The 25,393-nt window shown below is 37.4% G+C and overlaps 1 protein-coding gene across 22 annotated transcripts in view; it reads left to right on the top strand.

The window, feature by feature from the left end:
- The window catches only part of PMS1 (PMS1 homolog 1, mismatch repair system component), a 131,444-nt gene that overhangs the window by 94,145 nt on the left and 11,906 nt on the right, over window positions 1–25,393 (top strand). For 11 of the 22 annotated variants that reach the window (XM_063647707.1, XM_063647714.1, XM_063647717.1 and 8 more), the window contains 2 exons: window positions 306–412; window positions 20,616–23,158. In XM_063647707.1, the coding sequence (XP_063503777.1) occupies window positions 306–412; window positions 20,616–20,769 (261 nt within the window). In that variant the 3' untranslated portion in view covers window positions 20,770–23,158. Of the gene's footprint in view, window positions 1–305; window positions 676–15,586; window positions 17,181–20,615; window positions 23,159–25,393 lie in introns of those variants that run through there. The other 11 variants (XM_063647715.1, XM_054479380.2, XM_054479381.2 and 8 more) reach the window with 3 other exon arrangements.

Raw genomic sequence — 25,393 nt, forward strand, 5'->3', positions numbered from 1 at the left:
CTCTACAATCACTCTATCATGTGGCCCAGTTTAATTTTGTGCATTATTTATTGACTGAAATGTTCTGTCTTTTATCTGTTTTCCGTTTCTCTGCACTAGAATGTAAATTGCACAAGAGCAAGTCTTGTTTTTTGGTTCACCACTACATCCCAAAGGCTGACAACATAGTTGATACTTAATAAATATTTGTTGAGTGAATTCATAAGATGAAAATAATCAAGATTCTGTCTTCCTTTTTGCCAGGATAACATGTTTTCTGCTTCAGGGTATATCATGGTAAAATGTGTGACTTTCCGTTTGGGCAGGGAGAAGCAGTGCGTCTATCCAGACAATTACCCATGTACTTATCAAAAGAGGACATCCAAGACATTATCTACAGAATGAAGCACCAGTTTGGAAATGAAATTAAAGGGTGTGTTCATGGTCGTCCATTTTTTCATCATTTAACCTATCTTCCAGAAACTACATGATTAAATATGTTTAAGAAGATTAGTTACCATTGAAATTGGTTCTGTCATAAAACAGCATGAGTCTGGTTTTAAATTATCTTTGTATTATGTGTCACATGGTTATTTTTTAAATGAGGATTCACTGACTTGTTTTTATATTGAAAAAAGTTCCATGTATTGTAGAAAACGTAAATAAACTAATATAGACTATTCATTTTATTCTCAAGAACCAGCCATCATCATAATTATGAGTTGTAGGCTCAAAATTGGAAAATAGGTAGTATTTTTGGGTGGTTATTTACTAGGTCCTCTCTGTGCAGGGAGAAATCAAACATCAAACATACTAGCATATCTGACAAACAGTGTCAATATTTTTTAAAGTACGATGGAGAGACAGAGTGGGAGAAAATGAAGTTTAGAGGAAGAAAAAAACCAGAAATCCTTCCATTACCTTCAATTTAGGGGGTAACAGATTAGATGTTGCTGTCTCTTTGTTATATGGTAATTATTGGATTTGGGGGTTAACTTTTGTCAGAGAACATGAGAAGAACTAGATTTTTAACAGAAAACTTACGGGAATTTTTTTTTTTTTAAGACTCTCGCTCTTGTCACCCAGGCTGGAGTGCAATGGCACGATCTTGGCTCACTGCAACCTCCACCTCCCAGGTTCAAGCGATTCTCTTGCCTCAGCCTCCCAAGTAACTGGGATTACAGCTGTCCACCCCACACCTGGCTAATTTTTGTATTTTTAGTAGAGATGGGGTTTCACCATGTTGGCCAGGTTGGTCTCGAACTCCTGACCTCAGGTGATCCATCCACCTCAGCCTCCCAAAGTGCTGGGATTACAGGTATGAGCCACCGCACCCAGCCATTAGGTGAAAATTATCTGTTGTACATATGCCCCTTCAAAAACCAGGTCCCACAGTGCACCAAAATACCTTTACAAAAAGTTGAAACATGATTTTTAATGAATATATTTGTTGTGTAAACTAAGATATGTTATTCTGGATACGATGTCTCCACACTCACACCATCTCCCATAACTCTCAAAGATCATCTTTAAATTCCTAAGATCCTTGTGTTAAGTACAAATTGTGAAACCTGGATTCTGCCTTTTCTTCTGCCAACATCATCCTATTTTGCATGACCCAAAATACTGCTTCCCCTGACTCTCCATTTCCCCTTTTATAAATGTGAGGCCCTGCTCTGGGAGAGCTTTCTGGGAGTAATCCTTTTAAATTAACTGGGTAAACTGAGGGAAGAGAGGCTAACAGAAGCTATCAAAGATGGAATTTGCATCACACATTTGCACTCACCCTAAGTAAAACTGTAGACTCATTTTTTAGCCAATATAGTCTGTACTGGTCCTACAACTATGTTGTAAATGAAGAAACTCATTTTTTCTCACTAGTTATGAATTGTGTCAAAGCAGGTTGGTAGGAATGGCAGTAGGTATTTACCACTTATTTGCTAGACAGGTTAAGCGCTTACCTTGGCTAATCTCATTTAATGTTCACAGCGAATTTAAACTTGTAGTTACTGTTGAGATTCTAATCCCAGACCTCCTGTTCTTAACCACCATTATACTGCCTGCGATGAGAAATGGGCCCTAAAGAGTTATTTGGGTCAACTACACATAGGTAGGGAGTATAAAACACTCCCTGACACCACTTTAACGAATGCTGGAGTAAATCAACTTTAGGATGCAACTTTTTTTTTGAGACAAGAGTCTCGCTTTGTCGCCCAGGCTAGAGTGCAGTGGGGCGCTCTCGGCTTCCTGCAACCTCTGCCTCCCAGGTTCAAACGATTCTCCTGCCTCAGCCTCCCCCGAGTAGCTGAGATTACAGGCGCCCGCCACCACGTCCAGCTAAATTTTGTATTTTTAATAGAGACGGGGTTTCACCATGTTGGCCAGGCTGGTCTAGAGGTCCTGACCTCAAGCGATTGGCCCGCCTCAGCCTCCCGAAGTGCTGGGATTACCCACCGCGCCTGGCCGGCAACGTTTTCTAACGGTGACTGGAGTAGCAGACTGGCGTGAATCGACTGCTTTTTCCAGAACAGGAATGGGCTTCAGGTGAGGGTCTAGCGTCGCCCCACGGACCAATCCTGGTTCACGAGGCTAATGGAAGCCCAGCAATCTTCCGCAGCGCTCCCGTCCTCCACAAGTCCTTACAATAGCCCCAGCACCAGCCGCGGGACCAAATGCTGGAGCTGGGAGCGGCGACAGGGAAGCTCTGGCTCCCAGAATGGAGGTAACGGGCCGCTGCGGCCTGGGAGGCTTACCCGGAATTAAGGGCGAGGCGAGGAGATCCGAAGGAAAAGGAAAGCTTCACCTCAAGTTACCCATTTGCCTCTTCAGGCTGGGTTGCCAGAGCCCTTGGCCTGGGAGGACTCTTAAGGTATGAGTTCTAGAGTGCTGTTTAGACCCAAGTATGTTGCTTAGGATCCCAGCCTTGGCTATAGCCACAGGGCTGACCCAAAGCCGTACAGAAGTCAGGCCTGCAGGCCCCTCTTGAACATGTTGCTGAGAAGGTAGCCATCTACGGTCTGGCCAGACCTAGGAGGTTTTAGATATTTAACCTACTGAAAAATGTTAGACCTGTATTCAGATGAACGGATTTTTGTTACTTTCATTGGCTACGTGATTCTCTGTGATTTTATCCAGATTTTGTGGCTCAGGTTGTAGAATTTGCAACCCAACACAGCACAGCCCGCATTTCTCAACTAAAAGTGTAAATAGGAGCCACTTTTCCCTCTCCAAATTCTTACCTGTTTTATTTTCATCTTATGTTCTTATGTTTGCAAGCTTCCTCCAGCATTTTTTGGTGGGTTTTTTGAGGGCAAGAGGGAGCAGAAGCCACTAAATAAACTTGGGCTTGGGTCTACACTGAAAACCAAAAATAGATTTAACTCTTGTAAACCAAAAAGCATCTGAGATAGGTCTCAATAAATTTAGAAGTTTATTTTGTCAAAATTAAGGACATACCCGGGAGACAGGTCTGTGTACCTTTCTCCAAAGATGATTTTGAGAGCTATTTCATGGGGAAAGGCAGGCTGGAGAGGAAGGAGAGAGGATATGGTCACATTACTGAATCCACATGTTGCAAGAGAAAGGAGCAGGTAAAGGAATAAATAGTCAGTGTATTGTCTGACGCTGGGTAAATTCACACTTTACGTAAGATAAGGTGAACATAGAATAGCTACCTGTGAGGTGTTTATACCTTTTATCTGTAGCTATTGCTTAGGAACAAAGGAAGGGCAGTTTCTTGGATGACTCAGCTTTCAGCTTAATTTTTTCCTTTTGGCATAGTGAATTGGGTCCCAAGTTTTTATTTTTGTTTCACACTCTTTACAGTACCTAATTAATGCAAAGGAAATAATACATTTGGGGACCCCAAATGTTGATCACTAACTTAACCAAAGTTACCAGGCAAATTAAAATACCAATAATGATACTAAAATATTTAAATGACTAGACTTGTTCTTGGAGTGGAGCATTTCGGGCAAGCCAATGTTCATGGATTTATAGTGGCTAAAAATAATCTTGAGGTGAGCCAACTAATTTTACAGATGAGAAAATAGAAGCCCAAAGTGATTACATGACATACGTGAGCACACACAGCTAATCTAGTGCTCTACTAGTTCCACTTTAAATGTTTATATTACTGTAAACAAAGATAAGTACTGAAAAAAAAATCAAATCTTACTGCAAAGGCAAATAAAAAATGACTTGAGATTGTCACCTACTTTCTCCCTTTACAAACATAAATAATCAAGAGTTAACTGTTAACTTTGTGAAAGGAAAATAAATCTTGGGGCCCCTAAATCACTAAGCTAAAGGGAAAAGTCAAGCTGGGAACTGCTTAGGACAAACCTGCCTCCCATTCTGTTCAGAGTCAGCCGTCTGCTCACTGAAATAAATGCGTATCTGATTGGCGTCTCCAAAGGATGGTTTATTCCTAGATGAGTAGATCCTGAGTTATTAGGAAACCTCATTTTAGCAGGTTTGTGAAGTCTCATGTCCTATGAAGAGAAAATAAGGGGAGGAAGGCAGAAAAATAATTAAACAAAAGAACAATCCTGGAAAATATATGGGCCACATTGTTCTGAAGTCCATAGATCTGTAGGCAGGTATGAAAGTGGCTTATGTATGTAAGTGGGTTGCTGTTATTTTCTTCTGAAGTTTAAGTTGTCTAGCTTCACTTTGCAGGGCTTTATGAAAGCACAGCCTAGTTTTCAGTGACTGCAAATTAGGAAAAATGGGGAAAAAGAAGGAAAAAAAATTGAAAACATCATTTTGCAGTCTTGTAGCCTGCAAAATAGAAAGATTAGAATTCAGTCCAAAGTAGAAAATAATAAAAATTGAAAAACATTAGGCAAGACTAGAATCTAAGAACAGGTGTACTACAGTTTTTGAAACATAATTTTTCTCGTTTCCCATTTTTGTTAAAGACAAATCATGGTAGAACTGATTCACTTTATTATACTTGTTCTGATTATTTGTATACAGTGCAGCAAGAATAATTATTTGTTTTTACATAGGCTTTTAAATTGGCTTTGATGGAACTTTGTTCCGTAGAAGGAATCTCAGATACAATTTTTTTAAAGCCAAGCCCAGCCATGGATTTGTGCCATCAAATACGTATGATTTGGGTGAATTCCTGTCTGAGGTTCCAAGATAAACTTGGGGCTCCTGGGCCTGTCGGAAAGTGACATTCTTTCTAAATTAACTGAGACCTGTCTCAGATTTTCGGAGTTCACAACTTTATTCTAGAGCTTTCATTTAATCTCACCTAGACTTGATAAGTTTTATTTTTAAAGCCTTCTTCACTGTTTCCAGTAATAACTAGTATGAACCTGAGAACATATCTCAATCAATTTAGAAAGTTTATTTTGCCTAGGTTAAGGATACACTTGTGACACAGCCTCAGAAGGTCCTTACGACGTGTGCCCCAAAGTGGTCAGGGTACAGCTTGCTTTTATACATTTTAGGGAGACATGAGACATCAATCAATATGGGTAAGATGTATATTGGTTCAGTCCAGAAAGGCAGGACAACCTGAATCAAGAGGCTTCCAGGTCATAGGTAGACAAGAGACAAAAGGTTGCATTCTTTTGATTCCTTGATCAGCATTTCATTGAATACACAATTTAACCTGGCTCAGTGAGTCTCAATTTTTATATAAACAGTAGGGCAAAGGAAGCAATCAGGCATTTGTCTCAGGTCAGCAGAAGGATGACTTTCTGTCCGAAACCCGTGAGGATAAGCTATCAGTTTACATTGCCAGGGTGAAATTCAACAACTGTTTTAAGGTAAAGATCTTGAGGCCCACAAGGAATTTCCTTGTGGGCAAAATATGAGGGAGGTACATAGCTTTTAAAAATCTTTGTAGCCGTCTTATTTAGGAATAAAATGGGAGGCAGGTTTGTCTGATGTATTATAGTTCACAGCTTGACTTTTTCCTTTGCTTAGTTATTTTGGGGGTCCCAAGGTTCACTTTTTTTTGCACACTAGCAACACACTATTGGACTGTCACAACTGCTTTCAGAGATTTTCTTTGCTTACTTGATTTTTGGTCACAATTTTTATTCCTGCTTAAAACACTACAAATTAACGTAGAGATATTTTCTCTAGCTTCTAAAAATTCTGTCCCAGTGGTTATCAACTTTGAGCATACATCAGAATCACCTGGAGAGCTTATTAAGCACTGATTGTTAGACACTGTGCCCACAGTTCCTAATCTTGAGGGTCTGGGGTGGGACTGAAAATTTTCACTTCTAGTAAGTTTCCAGATGATGCTAATGCTACTTCTCAGGGAGCCACACTTGGAGAACCACTGCTCTATCTCATGTATCAAAGTTCCCCTAACAATCAATCTCAAGTCCATTTCTATAAGCCTGTATTTCTTACTGACTTTTACTAAAATCTGCCAGACAAAAAACAAACCAGGGCTTAGAAGATCTCAACCTGACTATGCTGTTGTAGACATCCATTTCTTCATCTCTGAAATTAAGATGCTGAACTTGATCTCCAAGTACACAATCATTTCTAACATTCTGTTATTTTGTTTCTTCCTGGTTTTTTTTTTTTGAGTGTCAGCAGGATTTGGAACAACCTTTTTTCCCTTACTTATGTCTACTATTAAACATATTTAAATGCCTCTGAACTAGCTCACTTTTTCATAAAATCTTTTAAACTAAAGCCGGGAGGGGTAGACTTCTTCCACTCTGCTTTAGTTGGACACAAAATCACTATAACAAACTCCTTCATCTCTATCTCCTTTAGTTATAGCTACATTTCTTAGTTTATTCAGTGATATTTATTATTACAGCACTCAGTGCTACTGAACAGAGAATATAGAGAGAAGACATTCCTTGCCCTCTAGAGGAAACAAAATAAGAGCAATATAATATAAATGTTTTGGTGAGGTTATATAGTATTGCTAATCTATATGGGTCTGCAGCACCCTCTTGGAAACCAACCTAAAGTTTCTAGTTGTTCCTTAAATTAAATAGTTTTTTAATTTATAAAGAACTTAAATATTCAAATATAATTTTCTAGTTAATATTTACACCCAGATGCTTAATAAGGCAAAGTAATGACAGGTAATTTAAAATGATCTTTAATTTTGAACTTATTTGATATTTAAGAACTTTCTTATAGGTATTTTAGTTATGTTTTGTAATTTAGATGATAGAAATGAATGATGAGTTAAGAAACAGGCAAGAAATTGTGAATGGATCAAACATATTTATGGGGAAAAAGTGGTATGTTTTCGTGTTATTTCTTTAAAAAGGCATTTTTGTTTTTAAAGTGGCTTTAATTTTACCTTAGACACTGGTAAATTACAGCATCTTAACTTGCAAGACGGTGATGCTGTACTGTCAAAAATATATTTTAAGTAATTCACTAATAACACTAGCAAAAAAAATTGTACATTTTTACATGTAAATTACTAAATACGTATGATACTCGTTATCTATTTTGAAGTTATTTGCACTCTTTTTTGGTCTTTTCTCCTTAGTTTTCTTAGTAAATAGCTGTTGTAGAAGAAACACTTCCCCATATACATAGTAATCACTTGATCCCAGATGAAAACAGGATTCCCAGCCACACACACACATTCAGCTTTTAAATTGTCAAAGACTTTATTGAAGCAATTCAGTTTTAGCTGTATTCCCCCATAAAAAAAAAATAAAATGTCCAATCCTCTGCCCCTAAATTGAATGGATGGTACTTCATGTTTTGTAGGTTTCTTTGTTATGAGTTTGAGGATAGTCTGTTTATGCTAGTATATGAGTATGGGACTTCTCCAACTTTAATGTGCATATGAATCTCTCTGGGCTTCTCTGATTAAGTAGGTCTGGGGTAGAATCTGATATTCTGCATTTCCAGCAAGTTCTCTGGTGATGCTGATGCTGCTTATTCAGGGATTACACTTGGATTAGCAAGAGTGCACATAATCCTGAAGCGCTAGATTCCTGAAATAGAATACAGATAGATTTTTAATGCAAATATACACTGAAAATAAAATAATCAGATTAATGAATCTGCTTATGGCTCTCTAGGAAGTCAGATTTATGTTTTCTCATGGGACATCATTCTTTTTTTAGAAAATCAGATTTATATATCTCAAAAATGTTACGAGGTAGCTGGATCTGCCATCATTTCTTTATTGTACACACAGGCATATCCCCCATGAAGAGGTAGGATCTGTTCCTCCACTCTCTTGAATCTGGGCTAGTTTATGATTACTTTGCCCATTAGATTATAACAGACGTGATGCTATACAACTTCCAAGACTACATCATAGAAACCTTGCAGCCTTCCTGGCTATCTTGAAATGGTAACTGTGGGGAAGCTAGTCACCTTGTGAGAAGTCAGTCTACCCTGAGTCTGCCATTGTATAAAAAGTACAAGCTAGCCAGATAAAGAGACTATGTGTGGAGAAAGAGATATTTGACTAGTTCCCAGTTGTTACAGTCATCTCAGCTCTGGTGCCAGACATTGAGTAAAGACATCTTCGGATAACTTCATTCTCAGCAGCCATCTGATTACAACTATATGAGGTAGCTCAAGAGAGAACCACCCAGCTGAGCTCGTTAACCCCCAGAACCATGAAATAAAAATTGCTGAACCATTAAATTTTGGGATGATTTGTTTTGAAGAGGTAGATAAATAGAACACTTACATTATGCTAATTTGAGGAGTTTTATTACTGAAATGCCTTTTTGGTCTTCCAGAAAATGATCAGTATAGGCATTGGAAATTCATCTGAAGTTTTCTACAAATAATATTATGGTCTTGATTTTTTACATAAATATGTAGCATTTCATTTTTTAAATTAAAATGTTCTAGTATTTTTATTTTATTTTATTGAGATGGAGTTTGACTTTTGTCACCCAGGCTGGAGTGCAATGGTACAATCTCAGCTCACTGCAACCTCCACCTCCCGAGTTCAAGCAATTCACCTACCTCAGCCTCCCCAGTAGCTGGGGTTACAGGTTCCCACCACCAAGCCCAGCTAATTTTTGTATTTTTAGTAGAGACAGGGTTTCACCATGTTGGCCAGGCTGGTCTTGAACTCCTGACCTCAGGTGATCCACCTGCCTCAGCCTCTCAAAGTGCTAGGATTACAGGCATAAGTCACTGTGCCCAGCCTAAATGTTCTAGTATTAACTTATATATGAGTCATGTCTTATGATGCCTTGGAGATTGGGGATACCAGTATTTTTGAGGCTTCTTTATAGATCTAATTTGTTGCTTTGTCACATAATCACTAGGGTTTTCCATTCTCACCTATCCAGGCAATCAAACTATGAGTGAGAAAACAATTAATATTCTTTATTGAACATTAGCTTTTCTTTTAACTTTGATCCATGCCATGTTTTGTCTAGATATTGCTCCCCACAGTAGTTTGTTGAGGCACTCTCCTTGAGCATTACTTCTTTCATAAGGAATGATTTAGTCCCATTTACAAACTTATTTATTTACTCAGTATTTACCAAACATCTATCATAAACATCCTGGGAGATTGAAGACACAGAGCAATTCAAAATTAAAACATAATCTGTCCTCAAGAAGATTTTGGTCTTAAGTGAGAAAAGTCCACAAATAACCATAATAAACCAATGTTAAGTCAGAAGAATAGAAATGCAGGAGAGGATCAGAATAAATAAAAGTCATATCAGCAAGGTGATCAGCTTCATGAAGAAAATGGCATTTGAGCTCAGCAATGAGGGCTGAGAAGGTTTTCTTTTTTGTTTTTTAATTAGAAGTTAAGGCATTCTAGACATAGGGAAGAAAAGGATAGAGGTACTAGATATGAAACATTCACAACTGTGCCATAGCAAACATTCAGAACTGTGCCATATGTGCCATAACAAAGCTATGGCAGCAAGGTGTGAGAGAGAAACTCAAGTCCAGTTAGAGGCCTGTTGCAGTAGTTAGAGCACACACACAAAAATGCAGGCCCTGAAAATTAGAAGGAAGAACAAAGATAAGTGGAGATGAACTCAACAAGACTTGTGCTTGCTTTTTTTTTTTTTTTTTTGATTTTTTTATTATTATACTTAAAGTTCTGGGATACATGTGCAGAACATGCAGATTTGTTACATATGTATACACGTGTCATGGTGGTTTGCTGCACCCATCAACCCATCATCTATTTTAGGTATTTCTCCTAATGCTATCCCTTCCCTAGCCTCCCACCCGCTGACAGGCCCCAGTGTGTGATGTTCCCCTCCCTGTGTCCATGTGTTCTCATTGTTTAACTCCCACTTATGAGTGAGAACACACAGTGTTCCTGTGTTAGTTTGCTGAGAGTGATGGTTTCCAGCTTCATCCATGTCCCTGCAAAGGACATGAACTCATCCTTTTTATGACTGCATAGTATTCCATGGTATATATGTGCCACAGTTTCTTAATCCAGTCTATCACTGATGGGCATTTGGGTTGGTTCCAAGTCTTTGCTATTGTGGACAGTGCTGCAATAAACCTACATGTGCATGTGTCTTTATAATAGAATGATTTATAATCCTTTGGGTGTATACCCAGTAATGGAATTGCTGGGTCAAATGGTATTTCTGGTTCTAGCTCCTTGAGGAACTGTTCCACAATGGTTGAACTAATTCACACTCTTGCCAACAGTGTAAAAGCGTTTCTATTTCTCCACATCCTCTCCAGCATCTGTCATTTCTTTACTTTTTAATGATCTCCATTCTAACTGGTGTGAGATGGTATCTCATTGTGCTTTTCATTTGCATTTCTCTAATGACCAGTGATGATGAGCTTTTTTTCATGTTTCTTGGCCATATAAATGTCTTCTTTTGAGAAGTGTCTGTTCATATCCTTCACCCACTTTTTGATGGTTTTTTTTTCTTGTAAATTTGTTTAAGTTATGTTATTTGTAGATTCTGGATATTAGCCCTTTCTCAGATGGATAGATTGCAAAAATTTTCTCCCATTGTGTAGGTTGCCTGTTCACTCTGATGATGGTTTCTTTTGCCCTGCAGAAGCTCTTTAGTTTAATTAGATCCAATCTGTCAATTTTGGCTTTTGTTGCCATTGCTTTTAGTGTTTTAGTCATGAAGTCTTTGCCCATGCCTGTGTCCTGAATGGTATTGCCTAGGTTTTCTTCTAGGGTTTTTATGGTTTTAGGTCTTATGTTTAAGTCTTTAATCCATCTTGAGTTAATTTTTGTTTAAGATATAAGGAAGGGGTCCAGTTTTAGCTTTCTGCATCTGGCTAGCCAGTTTTCCAAACACCATTTATTAAATAGGGAATTCTTTTCCCATTGCTTGTTTTTGTCAGGTTTGTCAAAGATCAGATGGTTGTAGATAGGCAGGATTATTTCTGAGGCCTGTTCTGTTCCATTGGTCTATATATCTATTTTGGTACCAGTACCATGCTGTTTTGGTTACTGTAGCCTTGTAGTATAGTTTGAAGTCAGGTAGTATGATGCTTCCAGCTTTGTTCTTTTTGCTTAGGATTGTCTTGGCTATTCAGGCTCTTTTTTGAAATTTAAAGTAGTTTTTTGTAAATCTGTGAAGAAACTCAATGGTAGCTTGATGGGGATAGCATTGAATCTATAAATTACCTTGGGCACTATGGCCATTTTCATGATATTCTTCCTATTCATGAGCATGGAATGTTTTTCCATTTGTTTGTGTCCTCTCTTATTTCCATGAGCAGTGGTTTGTAGTTCTCCTTGAAGAGGTCCTTCACATCCCTTGTAAGTTGTATTCCTAGGTATTTTATTCTCTTTGTAGCAATTGTGAATGGGAGTTCACTCATGATTTGGCTCTCTGTTTGTCTGTTATTGGTGTGTAGGAATCCTTGTGATTTTTGCACATTGATTTTGTATCCTGAGACTTTGCTGAAGTTGCTTATCAGCTTAAGGAGATTTTGGGCTGAGATGGTGGGGTTTTCTAAATATACAATCATGTCATCTGCAAACAGGGACAATTTGACTTCCTCTTTTCCTAATTGAATACCATTTATTTCTTTCTCTTGCCTGATTGCCCTGGCCAGAACTTCCAACACTATGTTGAATAGGAGTGGTGAGAGAGGGCATCCCTGTCTTGTGCCAGTTTTCAAAGGGAATGCTTCCAGCTTTTGCCCATTCAGTATGATATTGGCTGTGGGGTTGTCATAAACAGCGCTTATTATTTTGAGATATGTTCTATCAATACCTAGTTTATTGAGAGTTTTTAGTATGAAGGGCTGTTGTATTTTGTCAAAGGCCTTTTCTGCATCTATTGAGAAAATCATGGGTTTTTGTCATTGGTTCTGTAAATGTGATGGATTACATTTACTGATTTATATATGTTGAACCAGCCTTGCATCCCAGTGATGAAGCCGACTTGATTGTGTTGGATAAGCTTTTTAATGTGCTGCCACATTCGGTTTGCCAGTATTTTATTGAGGATTTTTGCGTTGATGTTCATCAGTGATATTGGCCTGAAATTTTCTTTTTTGTGTGTGTCTGCCAGATTTTGTTATCAGGATGATACTGGCCTCATGAAGTGAGTTAAGGAGGATTCCCTCTTTTTCTATTGTTTGGAATAGTTTCAGAAGGAATGGTACCCTCTCCTCTTTGTACCTCTGGTGGAATTTGGCTGTGAATCCGTCTGGTCCTGGGCTTTTTTTGGTTGGTAGGCTATTAATTACTGAACTTCAGTACTTATTATTGGCCTATTAAGAACTTATTATTTCAGAACTTCAGAACTTATCATTGGCCTATTCAGGGATTCGACTTCTTCCTGGTTTAGTCTTGGGAGGGTGTATGTGTCCAGGAATTCATCCATTTCTTCTGCATTTTCTAGTTTATTTGCATAGAGGTATTTATAGTATTATCTGATGGTAGTTTGTGTTTCTGTGGGATCAGTGGTGATATTCCCTTTATCATTTTGTATTGTGTCTATTTGATTCTTCTCTCTTTTCTTCTTTATTAGTCTGGCTAGCAGTCTATTTTGTTAATCTTTTCAAAAAGCCAGGTCTTGGATGGATTGATTTTTTAAAGGGTTTTTCCTGTCTCTGTCTCCTTCAGTTCTGCTGTGATCTTAGTTATTTCTGGTCTTCTGCTAGCTTTTGAATTTGTTTGCTCTTGCTTCTCTTGTTCTTTTAATTGTGATGTTAGGGTGTCAATTTTGCATCTTTGCTGTTTTCTCCTGTGGGCATTTAGTGCTATAAATTTCCCTCTGAACACTGCTTTAGCTGTGTCCCAGAGATTCTGGTACTTTGTGTCTTTGTTCTCATTGGTTTCAAAGAACTTATTTATTTCTGCTTTAATTTTGTTATTTACCCAGTAGTCATTCAGGAGCAGGTTGTTCAGCTTCCATGTAGTTGTGTGGTTTCAAGTGAGTTTCTTAATTCTGAGTTCTAATTTGATTGCACTGTGGTCTGAGAGATAGTTTGTTATTATATCTGTTCTTTTGGATTTCCTGAGGAGTGTTTTACTTCTAATTATGTGGTCAATTTTAGAATAAGTGCAATGTGGTGCTGAGAAGAATGTATATTCTGTTGATTTTGGGTAGAGAGTTCTGTAGATGTCTGTTAGGTCTGTTTGGTCCAGAGCTGAGTTCAAGTCCTGAATATCCTTGTTAATTTTCTGTCTTGTTGATCTATCTAATATTGACAGTGGGGTGTTACAGTCTCCCACTATTATTGTGTGGGAGTCTAAGTCTCTTGGTAAGTCTCTAAGAACTTGCTTTATGAATCTGGGTGCTCCTGTATTGGTTGCATATATATTTAGGATAGTTAGTTCTTCTTGTTTGCATTGATCCCTTTACCATTATGTAATGCCCTTCTTTGTCTTTTTTTTTTAATCTTTGTTAGTTGAAAGTCTGTTTTATCAGAGACTAGGATGGCAACCCCTGCCTTTTTTGCTTTCTATTTGCTTGGTAAATATTCCTCCATCCCTTTATTTTGAGCCTATGTGTGTCTCTGCACATGAGATGTGTCTCCTGAATACAGCACACTGATGGATCTTGACTCTATCCAATTTGCCAATCTGTGTCTTTTAATTGGGGCATTTAGCCCATTTACATTTAAAGTTAATATTATTATGTATGAATTTGATCCTGTCATTATGATGCTAGCTGGTTATTTTCCCCGTTAGTTGATGCAATTTCTTCATAGTGTCGATGGTCTTTTAAGTTGGTATGTTTTAGCAGTGGCTGGTATCGGTTTTTCCTTTCTATATTTAGTGCTTCCTTCAGGAGCTCTTGTAAGGCAGGCCTGGTGGTGACAAAATCTCTCAGCATTTGCTTGTCTGTGAGGGATTTTATTTCTCCTTCGCTTATGAAGCTTAGTTTGGCTAGATATGAAATTCTAGGTTGAAAATTCTTTTTTTTCCCTCTTTTTTTTTTTTTTTTTTGAGACAGTCTCGTTCTGTTGCCCATGCTGGAGTGCAGTGGTGCGATCTCGGCTCACTGCAACCTCTGCCTCCCGGGTTCAAGCGATTCCCCTGCCTCAGGCTCCCAAGTAGCTGAGACTACAGCCCCATGCCACCATGCCTGGCTAATTTTTTGTATTTTTAGTAGAGACGGGGTTTCACCGTGTTAGCCAGGATGGTCTCGATCTCCTGACCTCGTGATCCGACCGCCTTGGCCTCCCAAAGTGCTGGGATTATAGACATGAGCCGCCACACCCGGCCGAAAATTCTTTTCTTTAAGAATGTTGAATATTGGCCCCCACTCTCTTCTGGCTTGTTAGGGTTTCTGCAGAGAGATCTGCTGTTAGTCTGATGGGCTTCCCTTTGTGGGTAACCCGACCTCTCTCTGTGGCTGCCCTTAACATTTTTTCCTTTATTTCAACCTTGGTGAATCTGATGATTATGTGTCTTGGGGTTGCTCTTCTCAAGGAGTATCTTTGTGGTATTCTCTGTATTTCCTGGATTTGAATGTTGGCCTGTCTTGCTAGGTTGGGAAAGTTCTACGGGGTAATATCCTGAAGAGTGTTTTCCAACTTGGTTCCATTCTGCCCATCACTTTCAGGTACACTGATCAAATGTAGATTTGGTCTTTTCACATAGTCCCATATTTCTTGGAGGTTTTGTTCATTCCTTTTCACTCTTTCTTCTCTAATCTTGTCTTCACATTTTATTTCATTAAGTTGATTTTCAATCTCTGATATCCTTTCTTCTCCTTGATCGATTCAGCTATTGATACTCGTGTATGCTTCATGAAGTTCTCATGCTGTGTTTTTCAGCTCCGTCAGGTCATTTATGTTCTTCTCTAAACTGGTTATTCTAGTTAGCAATTCCTCTAACGTTTTTTCAAGGTTCTTAGTGTACGTTCATTGCATTAGAACATGCTCCTTTAGCTCAGAGGAGTTCATTATTACCCGCCTTCTGAAACTTACTTCTGTCAATTCGTCAAACTCATTATCTGTCCAGTTTTGTTCCCTTGCTGGCGAGGAGTTGAGATCCTTTGGAGGAGAAGAGGCGTTTTGGTTTTTGGAATTTTCAGCCTTTTTACACTGGGTTTTTCTCATCTTCGTGGATTTATCTACCTTTGGTCTTTGATGTTGGGGACTTTCAGGTGGGGTTTCTGTGTAGACATCCTTTTTGTTGACGTTGATGCTATTCCTTTATGTTTGTTAGTTTTCCTTCTAACAGGCCCCTCTGCTGCAGGTCTGCTGGAATTTGCTGGAGGTCCATTCCAGACCCTGTTTGCATGAGTATCACCAGCAGAGGCTGCAGAGCAGCAAAAATTGCCGCCTGTTCCTTCCTCTGGAAGCTTCATCCCAGAGGGGCACCTGCCAGTTGACAGCCCGAGCTCTCCTGTATGAGGTATCTATCAACCCCCGCTGGGAGGTGTCTCCTAGTCAGGAGGCATAGGGGTCAGAGACCCACTTGAGGAGGCAGTCTGCCCATTAGCAGAGCTTGAGTGCTGTGCTGGGAGATCTGCTGCTCTCTTCAGAGCTGGTAGGCAGGAATGTTTAAGTTTGCTGAAGCTGCACCCAGAGCCACCCCTTCCCCCAGGTGCTCTGTCCCAGGGAGATGGGAGTTTTGTCTCTAAGCCCCTGACAGAGGCTGCTGCCTTTCTTTCAGAGATGCCCTGCCCAGAGAGGAGGAATCTAGAGAGGCAGTCTGGCTACAGCAGCTTTGCTAGCTGCGGTGGGCTCTGCCCAGTTGCAACTTCCTGGTGGCTTTTTTTACACTGTGAGGGGAAAATCGCCTACTCAAGCCTCAGTAATGGCGGTCGCCCCTCCCCCTACCGAGTTCAGGTGTCCCAGGTCGACTTCAGACTGCTGTGCTGGCAGCGAGAATTTCAAGCCAGTGGATCTTAGCTTGCTGGGCTCTGTGGGGCTGGGATCCACTGAGCTAGATCAGTTAGCTCCCTGGCTTCAGCCCCCTTTCCAGGGGAGTGAACAGTTCTGTCTCATTGATGTTCCAGACACCACTGGGGTATGAAAAAAAACTCCTGCAGCTAGCTGGGTGTCTGCCCAAACAGCCGCCTGGTTTTGTGCTTGAAACCCAGGGCCCTGGTGGCGTAGGCACCTGAAGGAATCTTCTGGTCTGCAGTTTGTGAAGACCATGGAAAAAGCATAGTATCTGGGCCGGAGTGCACCATTCCTCACGGCACAGTCCCTCAAGGCTTCCCTTGGCTAGGGGACAGAGTCCCCTGACCCCTTGCACTTCCCGGGTGAGGCGATGCCCTACCCTGCTTCAGCTTGCCCTCCATGGGCTGCACCTGCTTTCTAACCAGTCCCAATGAAATGAGCCGGGTACCTCAGTTGGAAATGCAGAAATCACCTGCCTTCCGTGTTGATCTCCTGGGAGCTGCAGACCAGAGCTGTTCCTGTTCGGCCATCTTGCCAGCCACCCTTGTGCTTGCTTTTATCTGTACAGCTGGCCCTCTCTAACCATGGGTTCTGCATTCGTAAGTTCAACTGACTGCAAATCAAAACATTTGGGGGAAAAAAGGCAATAAAAAATAACAATATGGGAGTATGTACATATGTTATATGCAAATACTGTGCCATTTTATTATAAGGGACTTTAGCATCTCTGGGTTTTGGCACCCACTATGTGGATTGGTCCTGGAACTAATCCCCTGGGCATATCAAGAGATGACTGTATATATAAATTATCAGACATCATAGGCATTACAGGTGACTCAATTTGCATCTATCTGCATAAATTGTAGTACCATTAGGAAAGGCTACATTATATGGATGGCCACTGGTGGAAGGGTCTGGGTTCAATAAAAACAGTTATCTCAGAAAATGTGTTTGCCAAATATATATCCTTTGTACATTAGGTAATAGACCAAGAATCTCTTTAGTTGCTGCTTTTAAAAATAAAAATTAGTGTGATATTCATGTCTTAGAAGAGCAGAATGAATACTTCTACTATCAGATACTTATATACAGAATCTTTGAAAGATAAATGAACTTTGCAGCCTAAGGGTAGATTAAAATAATTTTCTTTATATTATAACACATTTATGAAGTAATATTCTGTTTAATCTCCCTGATCAAATGCCCCTTTCTCATAGAATGGATATCCGAAGTTGTTTTTCTATCTTACCTATTTCTTCCACAGGTAGAATTTGCATCCACATCTTTTGGGCATCCTCAAATAAAATCTTGTTTATTATTGAGTTAGAAACAAGAACTAAAGCTCACTGAACTCACTGAGTTTCAATAATGCTTGAAACTACCTAATCAATTTTAGACTTGTTTCTTCTCGGATCACCTCATCTGGTCTCTCTTCTCATGACCATATCAGACAATTAAATTTTATTTACATAAGTTTCTTTCTACTTTTAGTTTTCCTCTTAAATATTATTATATAGTATTGTTATTTGTTACTACATTATTATATTATATAGTATTAAATGTTAATATATAGAAAAATTAATACATATCATTATGTTATATAAACAATATTTCTTATGCTTGAAATAGTCTCATTTTCTTAATGTGAAAGTTTTTGATGTCTTTTCTTAAAATGCCTCTCATAATATCTTATTTCAAATATCAGGAAAGATTTGTGCTTGTGATTTATATTTTTAAAATGTAAAGGCCATACTTAAAAACCTTAACTAAAAAGTACCAATTAAAATTTAGAAAATTTAGAATCAAATATAAAATATTGAGTATTAAACATTAATATTAAATATTTAAAACTTCTCAGTACTGAATTCTAGTCAATTGAAAGAACAACACTAATGAAAGAAAAAAAGACTGAAATAAAAAAGTGACTTGAACACTATTACAAAAAGGACATGCAATTGGTTACAATTAATGAAGAAATAAAATTAGATCACAACCATTAACATAAAAGAAAATATTAAAATGAAACAGCAAAGAAAAGAGAAAGTGGAAGAAAACAGTCTGATTAGAGAAGAAGAAAGGGAGTGAAAAAGAAGATCACCACGAAACTTCCACCATTTTCTCCTCTACTTGCATTTTATAAGGTTCTGCACTAGTATGTAATCCTAATGCCTGGATACTCCAGCTGGCCAAAATCTCCTATTTTTATTTTTAACACTGAACTTCTATACCCTAGCACTTGTGTTGATCATTCATTCAGTGCTTATATTAAAGTCAGTAAGTATTGTGACTTTTCTTATATTGCTTCACTTCTCTTTATCTTTATTGCCTAGCAATAATCGAACTAGTCTCTTCTAGTACTACTGGAGCCTAACCCAGAAGGCAATCTATTAATATTTGTATATTTGAATAAAATATTTTATTTAGCTCTCTTTTTCTCCAGTTCTAACTCTGCAGGTGTTAATGTACCAATACTGGTCTTACTCCCCATGCTCTCCAAAGGAGAAGCATCATGGGAAATAGGATTAATGTTTTATTTGGGACCAAATATTGAGGGGACTTGAATATCAGGCTAAAGGTTTTCAACATTGGAAAGAGCAACTAAATGTTTTTGAATAGGAAGGTAACACAATCAGAACTATATATAAGGAATATTACTTTAAAAGCATGCTTAAGATGAATCAGAATGAATAAGAAGAGAGGTGGGAGATCAGTTTAGAAAATCATAGTGCTATTACCCAGTCATGGTGGTGCATGCCTGTAGTCCCAGCTACTCCAGAGGCTGAGGCATAAGAATCGCTTGAACTCAGGAGACGGAGGTTGCAGTGAGCCAAGATCGTGCCACCGCACACCAGCCTGGGCAAAAAAGTGAGACCCTGTCTCAAAAAAAAAAAAAAAAAAATACTGCTAAAATTTCATTTATGTATGTTTTAGTCATCTCACGTTCATTGTGTTCTTTCAGTATATTAATAGAAGTTCCTTTAGAAGAACTTGAAGAAGAATTTGACTTTCTTGAGATATACAATTATTTCTAAACTTAAATTCAATCATAGTAAAATTTTAAAGCATATATATTTTTTTCAGTTTTCTATTTCTGATACTTGCCAGTAAAATGTGTTAGTGACTTTGGAGGATGACAAAGATGGAACTTAACGAGAGTGTTGAGTTTATGCCATACATGGACAAAAAGATGCTTTAAATTTAATTTTATCTTGATTTTCATAACAGCAAATATTCTTATATTTGCCTAGGGGAAAATGTACATTTTGTTATCTTTCTTTGTGTCATGGCTTTCTAGGTTCCTTGTACTTATTCCTGTCTCTGTACTTTTTCCTGCGTTCCATATGGGCCTAAATATTTCCAGATTATCTCTTGTTTGTTCTTTCCCAACTACCAAATATACCTCCCTTTTTCTGAATTTGGTTGATCTTGGCTAAACGTTAAAGGAAAAGTAATCAGATAGAAGTGGTTTATATCAATGCAAATGATATAAAGATGCATTCTATCATAAAAGGAGAAAACTATAATACGAATGACTGGAATATTTGGATCTTAACATTCAGGCTCTAATTAATTGAATTTTAGGCAATATAGGGATATATTTTTGCTGTTTGGAGAATATTACCTACTTTCATATGCATGTAAGATGGGTCCTCATATTACATTTTTCTTTCCCCAAAGGATAAAGAAACACACTATAAGTGAAGATGGTAGTTCAAAAGAAGAACATGATATGTCAGTGAAATATATTTAATATATATTTTTTAATTTTAACTTTTATTCAAATATAAGGCATATATGTCCTGAATTTCAGAATCAATAGTGCAATATGATGTAAGACTGTGGACTTTGAGGTAAGATAGCTTCAGAACTGAATTCCAGCTCTATTCATTACTAGCTGTGTTACTGTAGACTGTTTTCAATGAATGTACTTCCTCTGTGTTGCATGGGGATAATGTTTACTTTGAAGAGTTTGTAAAGACTGAGAGAAAATGTAAAGCAACTAGTGCAAAGCTTAGGATATAGTAGATACTCAACAAATATTACTTCATATTTCTTATCTCTTTTTATCTATTTCTTAAGGGAATTTTACAATTAAAAAGCAAATCATTTTTAAAACACAGAGTCTATCTCTGTGCACCTAAGTATAACAAACCTTGTTATGTATAATTTTTGGTAAGCTATTCATCATGACAGTGTTTTAGAATTAGGTACCCTCTTAATTATTAGATATTGACAATAATTTGATAATGTAAATTACAGTTAACTTTCTATTAAGCTAATGAAAGAGAGCCCCTTTTTAACTACATAGATAAAATATTATGTATTCTGTGAAGTTTGCTTTAGAATATGAATATTTTTGGTCTGATTTTTTACAGTTCTTCAAATACAATAATAAGAACATTTTGGAGACCCATCTTAAGCAAATCTGGTAATTTACTGAATTTCTCTATCCTTCTTAGATTCTTCTCTTACAAATCTATTTTGGAAATAGTTTGCATCGGTTTTCAATGGCATAAAATATCTTTCTAAGGTAGATCTGAAAAACTATCAGTGTAATATCTACTTAGGTTGGTTAAGTTTTATATATTTCTTGGGGCAAATTAATTAAATTAATGAAAGCTCATATTCCAACTTCTCTTTGTTTTGAATAAACAAATCATCTTTATTTCAGCAAAATGCTCTAAATGGGTAACAGTGTTGAATAATTTAGAAGTTATACATATCCCAGACATTTTACTAAATCCTCTCTAGAACTTATAATTGAATGAAATAGAAAAGTGAGAGTAGGGCTGGCCTCAGTGGTTCACACTTGTAGTCCCAGCACTTTGGGAGGCTAAGACAGTGGATTGCTTGAGCCTAGGAGTTTGAGACCAGCCAGGGCAACATTGCGAAAACCCCATCTCTACAAAAAATATAAAAATTAGCCTCCCATGGTAGCACACATGTACTCAGAAGGCTGAGGTGGAAGATCACTTGGCTTGAGCCTGGGGAGGTTGAGGCTGCAAAGAACTGTGATCATGCCAGCCTAGGCTACAGAACAAGACCCTGTCTCCAAAAAAAAAAAAATAAGAAGAAAAGAAAGAAAAGTGAGAGAATAGGAACTAAAGCAGATTTTGGATGATTCAGGGTAATAATATAATAGCTAACATCCATTGAAAACTTACTATTTACTAGACACTGTTCTAAGCCCTTTGTATAAACTCATTTAGAGAGCTAGGCATTGCCTGAATTTTAAGTACAGCTTATTGGTGATTTGAAATGAAAATAAAGGCTTCTATTTTTTTTTAAAGCATCCCCACATACATAATTTCCCACCTACTTTCATCTTTTCTCTTATCCACACATTATTTGTACTGCATTTTGCATATTGCCTTTTTCATTTTCCAGTGTGCCCGCATGCCTCTCTACTCATCCTCTTTTGGCATGTGTATATATGCTTTTAGTTCACATGCACCTATATACACATAATCACCATTATAGAGTCCACCCAAGCTCTCAAGTTGGGAACATGGGAACCATTTTAACATCTCCCTGATTATCTTGTCAGTTCTACTTAAAAGTTTTTGAGTCTCTTTCCTCTTCTCAATCTGTACTGCCACTGCCCTCATTCAAGCTCTAATCACTTCTGGCCTCAGTCATTTTAAAAGTCCTCGAACTAGTCCCTTCTAGTACTACCCTGGTCTTGTCTATATCCCATATTGCAACGAAAGAACATTTCTCAAATGCAAATCTAATCAAATCACTCTCTTGTATTCCTTGTTATAGTCAAACTTCTTAGTATGATATATCAAACACTTTATAGTCTGACCTCCATATACATTTTCAGCCTCATTTCCAAATACTTTTTTATCTTCTACATGAACTTTGACATGCTAAGTTGCTTGAACTTATCTAAAATAAACCTTGTTCTTTCCTGCTTCTGTATATATTCCTTGCTTTAGAATATACATCTCCAATTTCCACCTACCTAATCCCTCCTCTACACCATGTCAGTTCTAGAGCTACCCAGCAAACTTCTATTTATCTTACAAGACTCAGAATTAATATTACTTATTGAGAATTCTTTCTTGATTTCCCTAAACAAATTGAGCACCCTCTTCTTTATGTTTTATAAGCTAGTTATTGTTCTGGGCTAACCTCAGTAACACAGTTTTTATAGCTTAGTGATAATCTCACTGCTGTGACTCTTAGCAGTTTGCAAAGTATTTTCATATGAATCAGCTAGCTTAGTAATTCTGTTTTGTATTACCTTTATGTGATCTCCTCTCCTTCATATAGATTCCTTGGAAAATATTAACTCTAATGTTTCCTAAGCCACTGTGTTGTTATTTTCATTGAGATAATTGGTAACCATCTTGTCAGAAATGGGATAATAAATGGTTGTTCAGCCTCCACTCTTTCTTGCTGCATGGTCTCCTTGAGGATCTTTGTCAATGGATTCAAACTTGTTTCTGTAATAATTTTGATTTTTTTTCCTATGGCCCAAACAGTGTATGAATGTGCGTACATAAATGTGTGTTTTTTCCTTCATTTGGCTGTTGCCGTTTTTCATCTCTGTTGTCTATGAGACTACTGTCTGCCTTTTTTTTTCCCTCATAGATTACCCCTTTGACTATTACCTTCTTTCCTTTCTTTTATATTCTGTTATTGTAAAAGTATTATCTATATTTCTTTCTCTACTTTTTACCTTCCATTTAGTTTTTTAGATTAATTCGTGAATTGCAAAAATGTTGCTATTTATTTTAGAAAATGTAGAAAATTTTAAAGGAAAACAAATCTAAATCCCTACCTAGATACAATTTCTATCCTTTAAAAAAAATTTTTTTCTGTGCACATATATAGTATTCATGGAAATTATAATAGTATTAAACATGCTGGTCTGCATATTGCTTTTCTGGTTTGTCAATAAACATGAACAGTAAATATAGTGATATATTTTCATGTCATTAATATAGACTAGAATCACCATCTTGCTTGCAGTATATTATTTCATTATATGAATTTGCTAACAACTTAAAACAGTATTGAATTGTTGCAATTTAGTTTGTTTCCAATATTTTTAATTATAAACAATTGTTTATAAAGAAATGCATTTTTCAAAAATACATGCCCATTTGTTTGTTTCTTTGGGATAAATTCACAAATGTGAAATTTTTAGACCAAAGAATGCAACTTTTTTTCAAGTCCAACAGAGCCTAAAGGTTAAAAAAAAAGGGATGTGACTTTTTCAAGAAGATGTTTTGCATATTACCACATGTATTCCCCCCAAAATGATAGTTCTTAACGGTCAGTGGAGATTTTCTTGCACCTTTGCCAACACAAGCTATCTTTGCTCAGCAAGCAAATAAAATATCCAAATAAAATATCTCAATATTATTTTATTATGTATTTCTTTGATTACTTGTGAATATGAAAATATTTTAGTATGTTAATTAGTAATTCTATTTTTCTTGTGAATGCTGTGCTCTGTCTTTACCAGTTTCTTTTTTTTCTGTTTAGAGTGTCAGTATTTTATTATTTGTAAGAACTACTATATTGGGGAGTAAAACTTTGTCCCATATGTTGCCAGTGTTGACTCTCTGGGGCCAATGTCATGTGGGCAGTAAAAAGAATTTACCAAGACAGTTTCAGGTAAAAGAAAGGCAGGTTTATTAGAGAAAGTATGAAAATGCGTTGCAAGGAAGCAATGGGCAAATGGGCAAGACAGGAGCTGACTGCAAGGAGACAAAGGCTTGCTGGGGATTTTATGGGATGATACCTGTGCTTTGTGCTGGAGAAGGCTATGTACGCTACTGATAACACCAAGGTTGCAGTGAGCTAACTTGCATTTTTCTATCAGCCAATGGTCTGGTGATAAGTCAGCTGCAGGACGATTGTGAGTTATTTGCACAGGAGGGCTGTGTCCCGGACCATGAGGAAAGGCAGACTTACAGCTTATCTGCTTTTTCTTTTTGCTTTCTCCTGCTCCTGTCAGCCTGACCCCTTTTCTCTTATTAGGACTCTACACTATATTCTGAAAAACAAAATTACCAATTTATTATGTGCATTTAACTTGATGGTGGTATATGTTGCCATGTAGATGTTTTGGGGTTTTTATGTCATCAAATATATTAGAGGGTTTTGTTTTTTTTTTTTAATGATTTTTGCTCTTGGTGTCCTTCCTAAAGAGAATAATCACAATTTAAAATTACATAAGTAGATATTTATGTTCTCTTGTTCTTCTTCTTTTTTTTTTTCTTTCTGAGTCAGAGTCTCACTCACTTGCCCAGGCTGGAATGCAGTGGCGCGATCTTGGCTCACTGCAATCTCTGCCTCTGGGTTCAAGCTATTGTCCTGCCTCAGCCTCCCGAGTAGCTGGGACTACAGGCAAATGCCACCACACTTGGCTAATTTTTGTATTTTTAGTAAAGACAGGGTTTCATCATGTTGCCCAGGCTGGTCTCAAACTCCTGGCCTCAAGTGATCTGCCCGTCTCTGCCTCCCGAAGTGCTGGGATTACATGTGTGAGTCACCATGCCCGGCTGCATTTTGATATAAATCTTTAAAATTAATATGGAAATTCATTTGGTATAAGAAGTAACATGGGTATTTATCTTTTTTCCCCAAAAATGTTAGCCAGTTGGCCCTCAAACTTAATAAATAATTCACATTTACTTGAAATGCTACCTTTATCTTATGCTAAATTATTATGTACACTCAGGTATATCTGCTGTTAGCTATATTCCCTTGACTAAGTTACTGTATGTTTGCATTTTTCTTTCCTCATCTGTCAAATGGACATAATAAACTCATAAATTTATTATAAGTACTATGTATGAATCATTAAAATGTAAATATGAATAAAACACATATATCAACATTTAGCACAATGACTAGCCCAGGGTATATGCTCAGTAAATGAGAGTTATTACTGTTATTTATTTTTATTATTAACATTGATGATTCTATTATATTAGAACCATACTTTTTATAATTATTGCTATGTAATTTTAATATCTCATAGGGCAAAATTTTCATCTTTATGTTTCTGTGAAGCCTAGGAGATTATATTCATCTTCATCTATTAAAATTTTATGTATCTTTATTTAGTATTCTCCATAAGATATGTAGCTATCTGATGAGATTCTAAATCTTGTTCTTAATTATCCTATCT

This window comes from Pongo pygmaeus, chromosome 11 (genome assembly GCF_028885625.2).
Source record: "Pongo pygmaeus isolate AG05252 chromosome 11, NHGRI_mPonPyg2-v2.0_pri, whole genome shotgun sequence".
In the NCBI taxonomy this organism is placed as follows: Eukaryota; Metazoa; Chordata; class Mammalia; order Primates; family Hominidae; genus Pongo; species Pongo pygmaeus.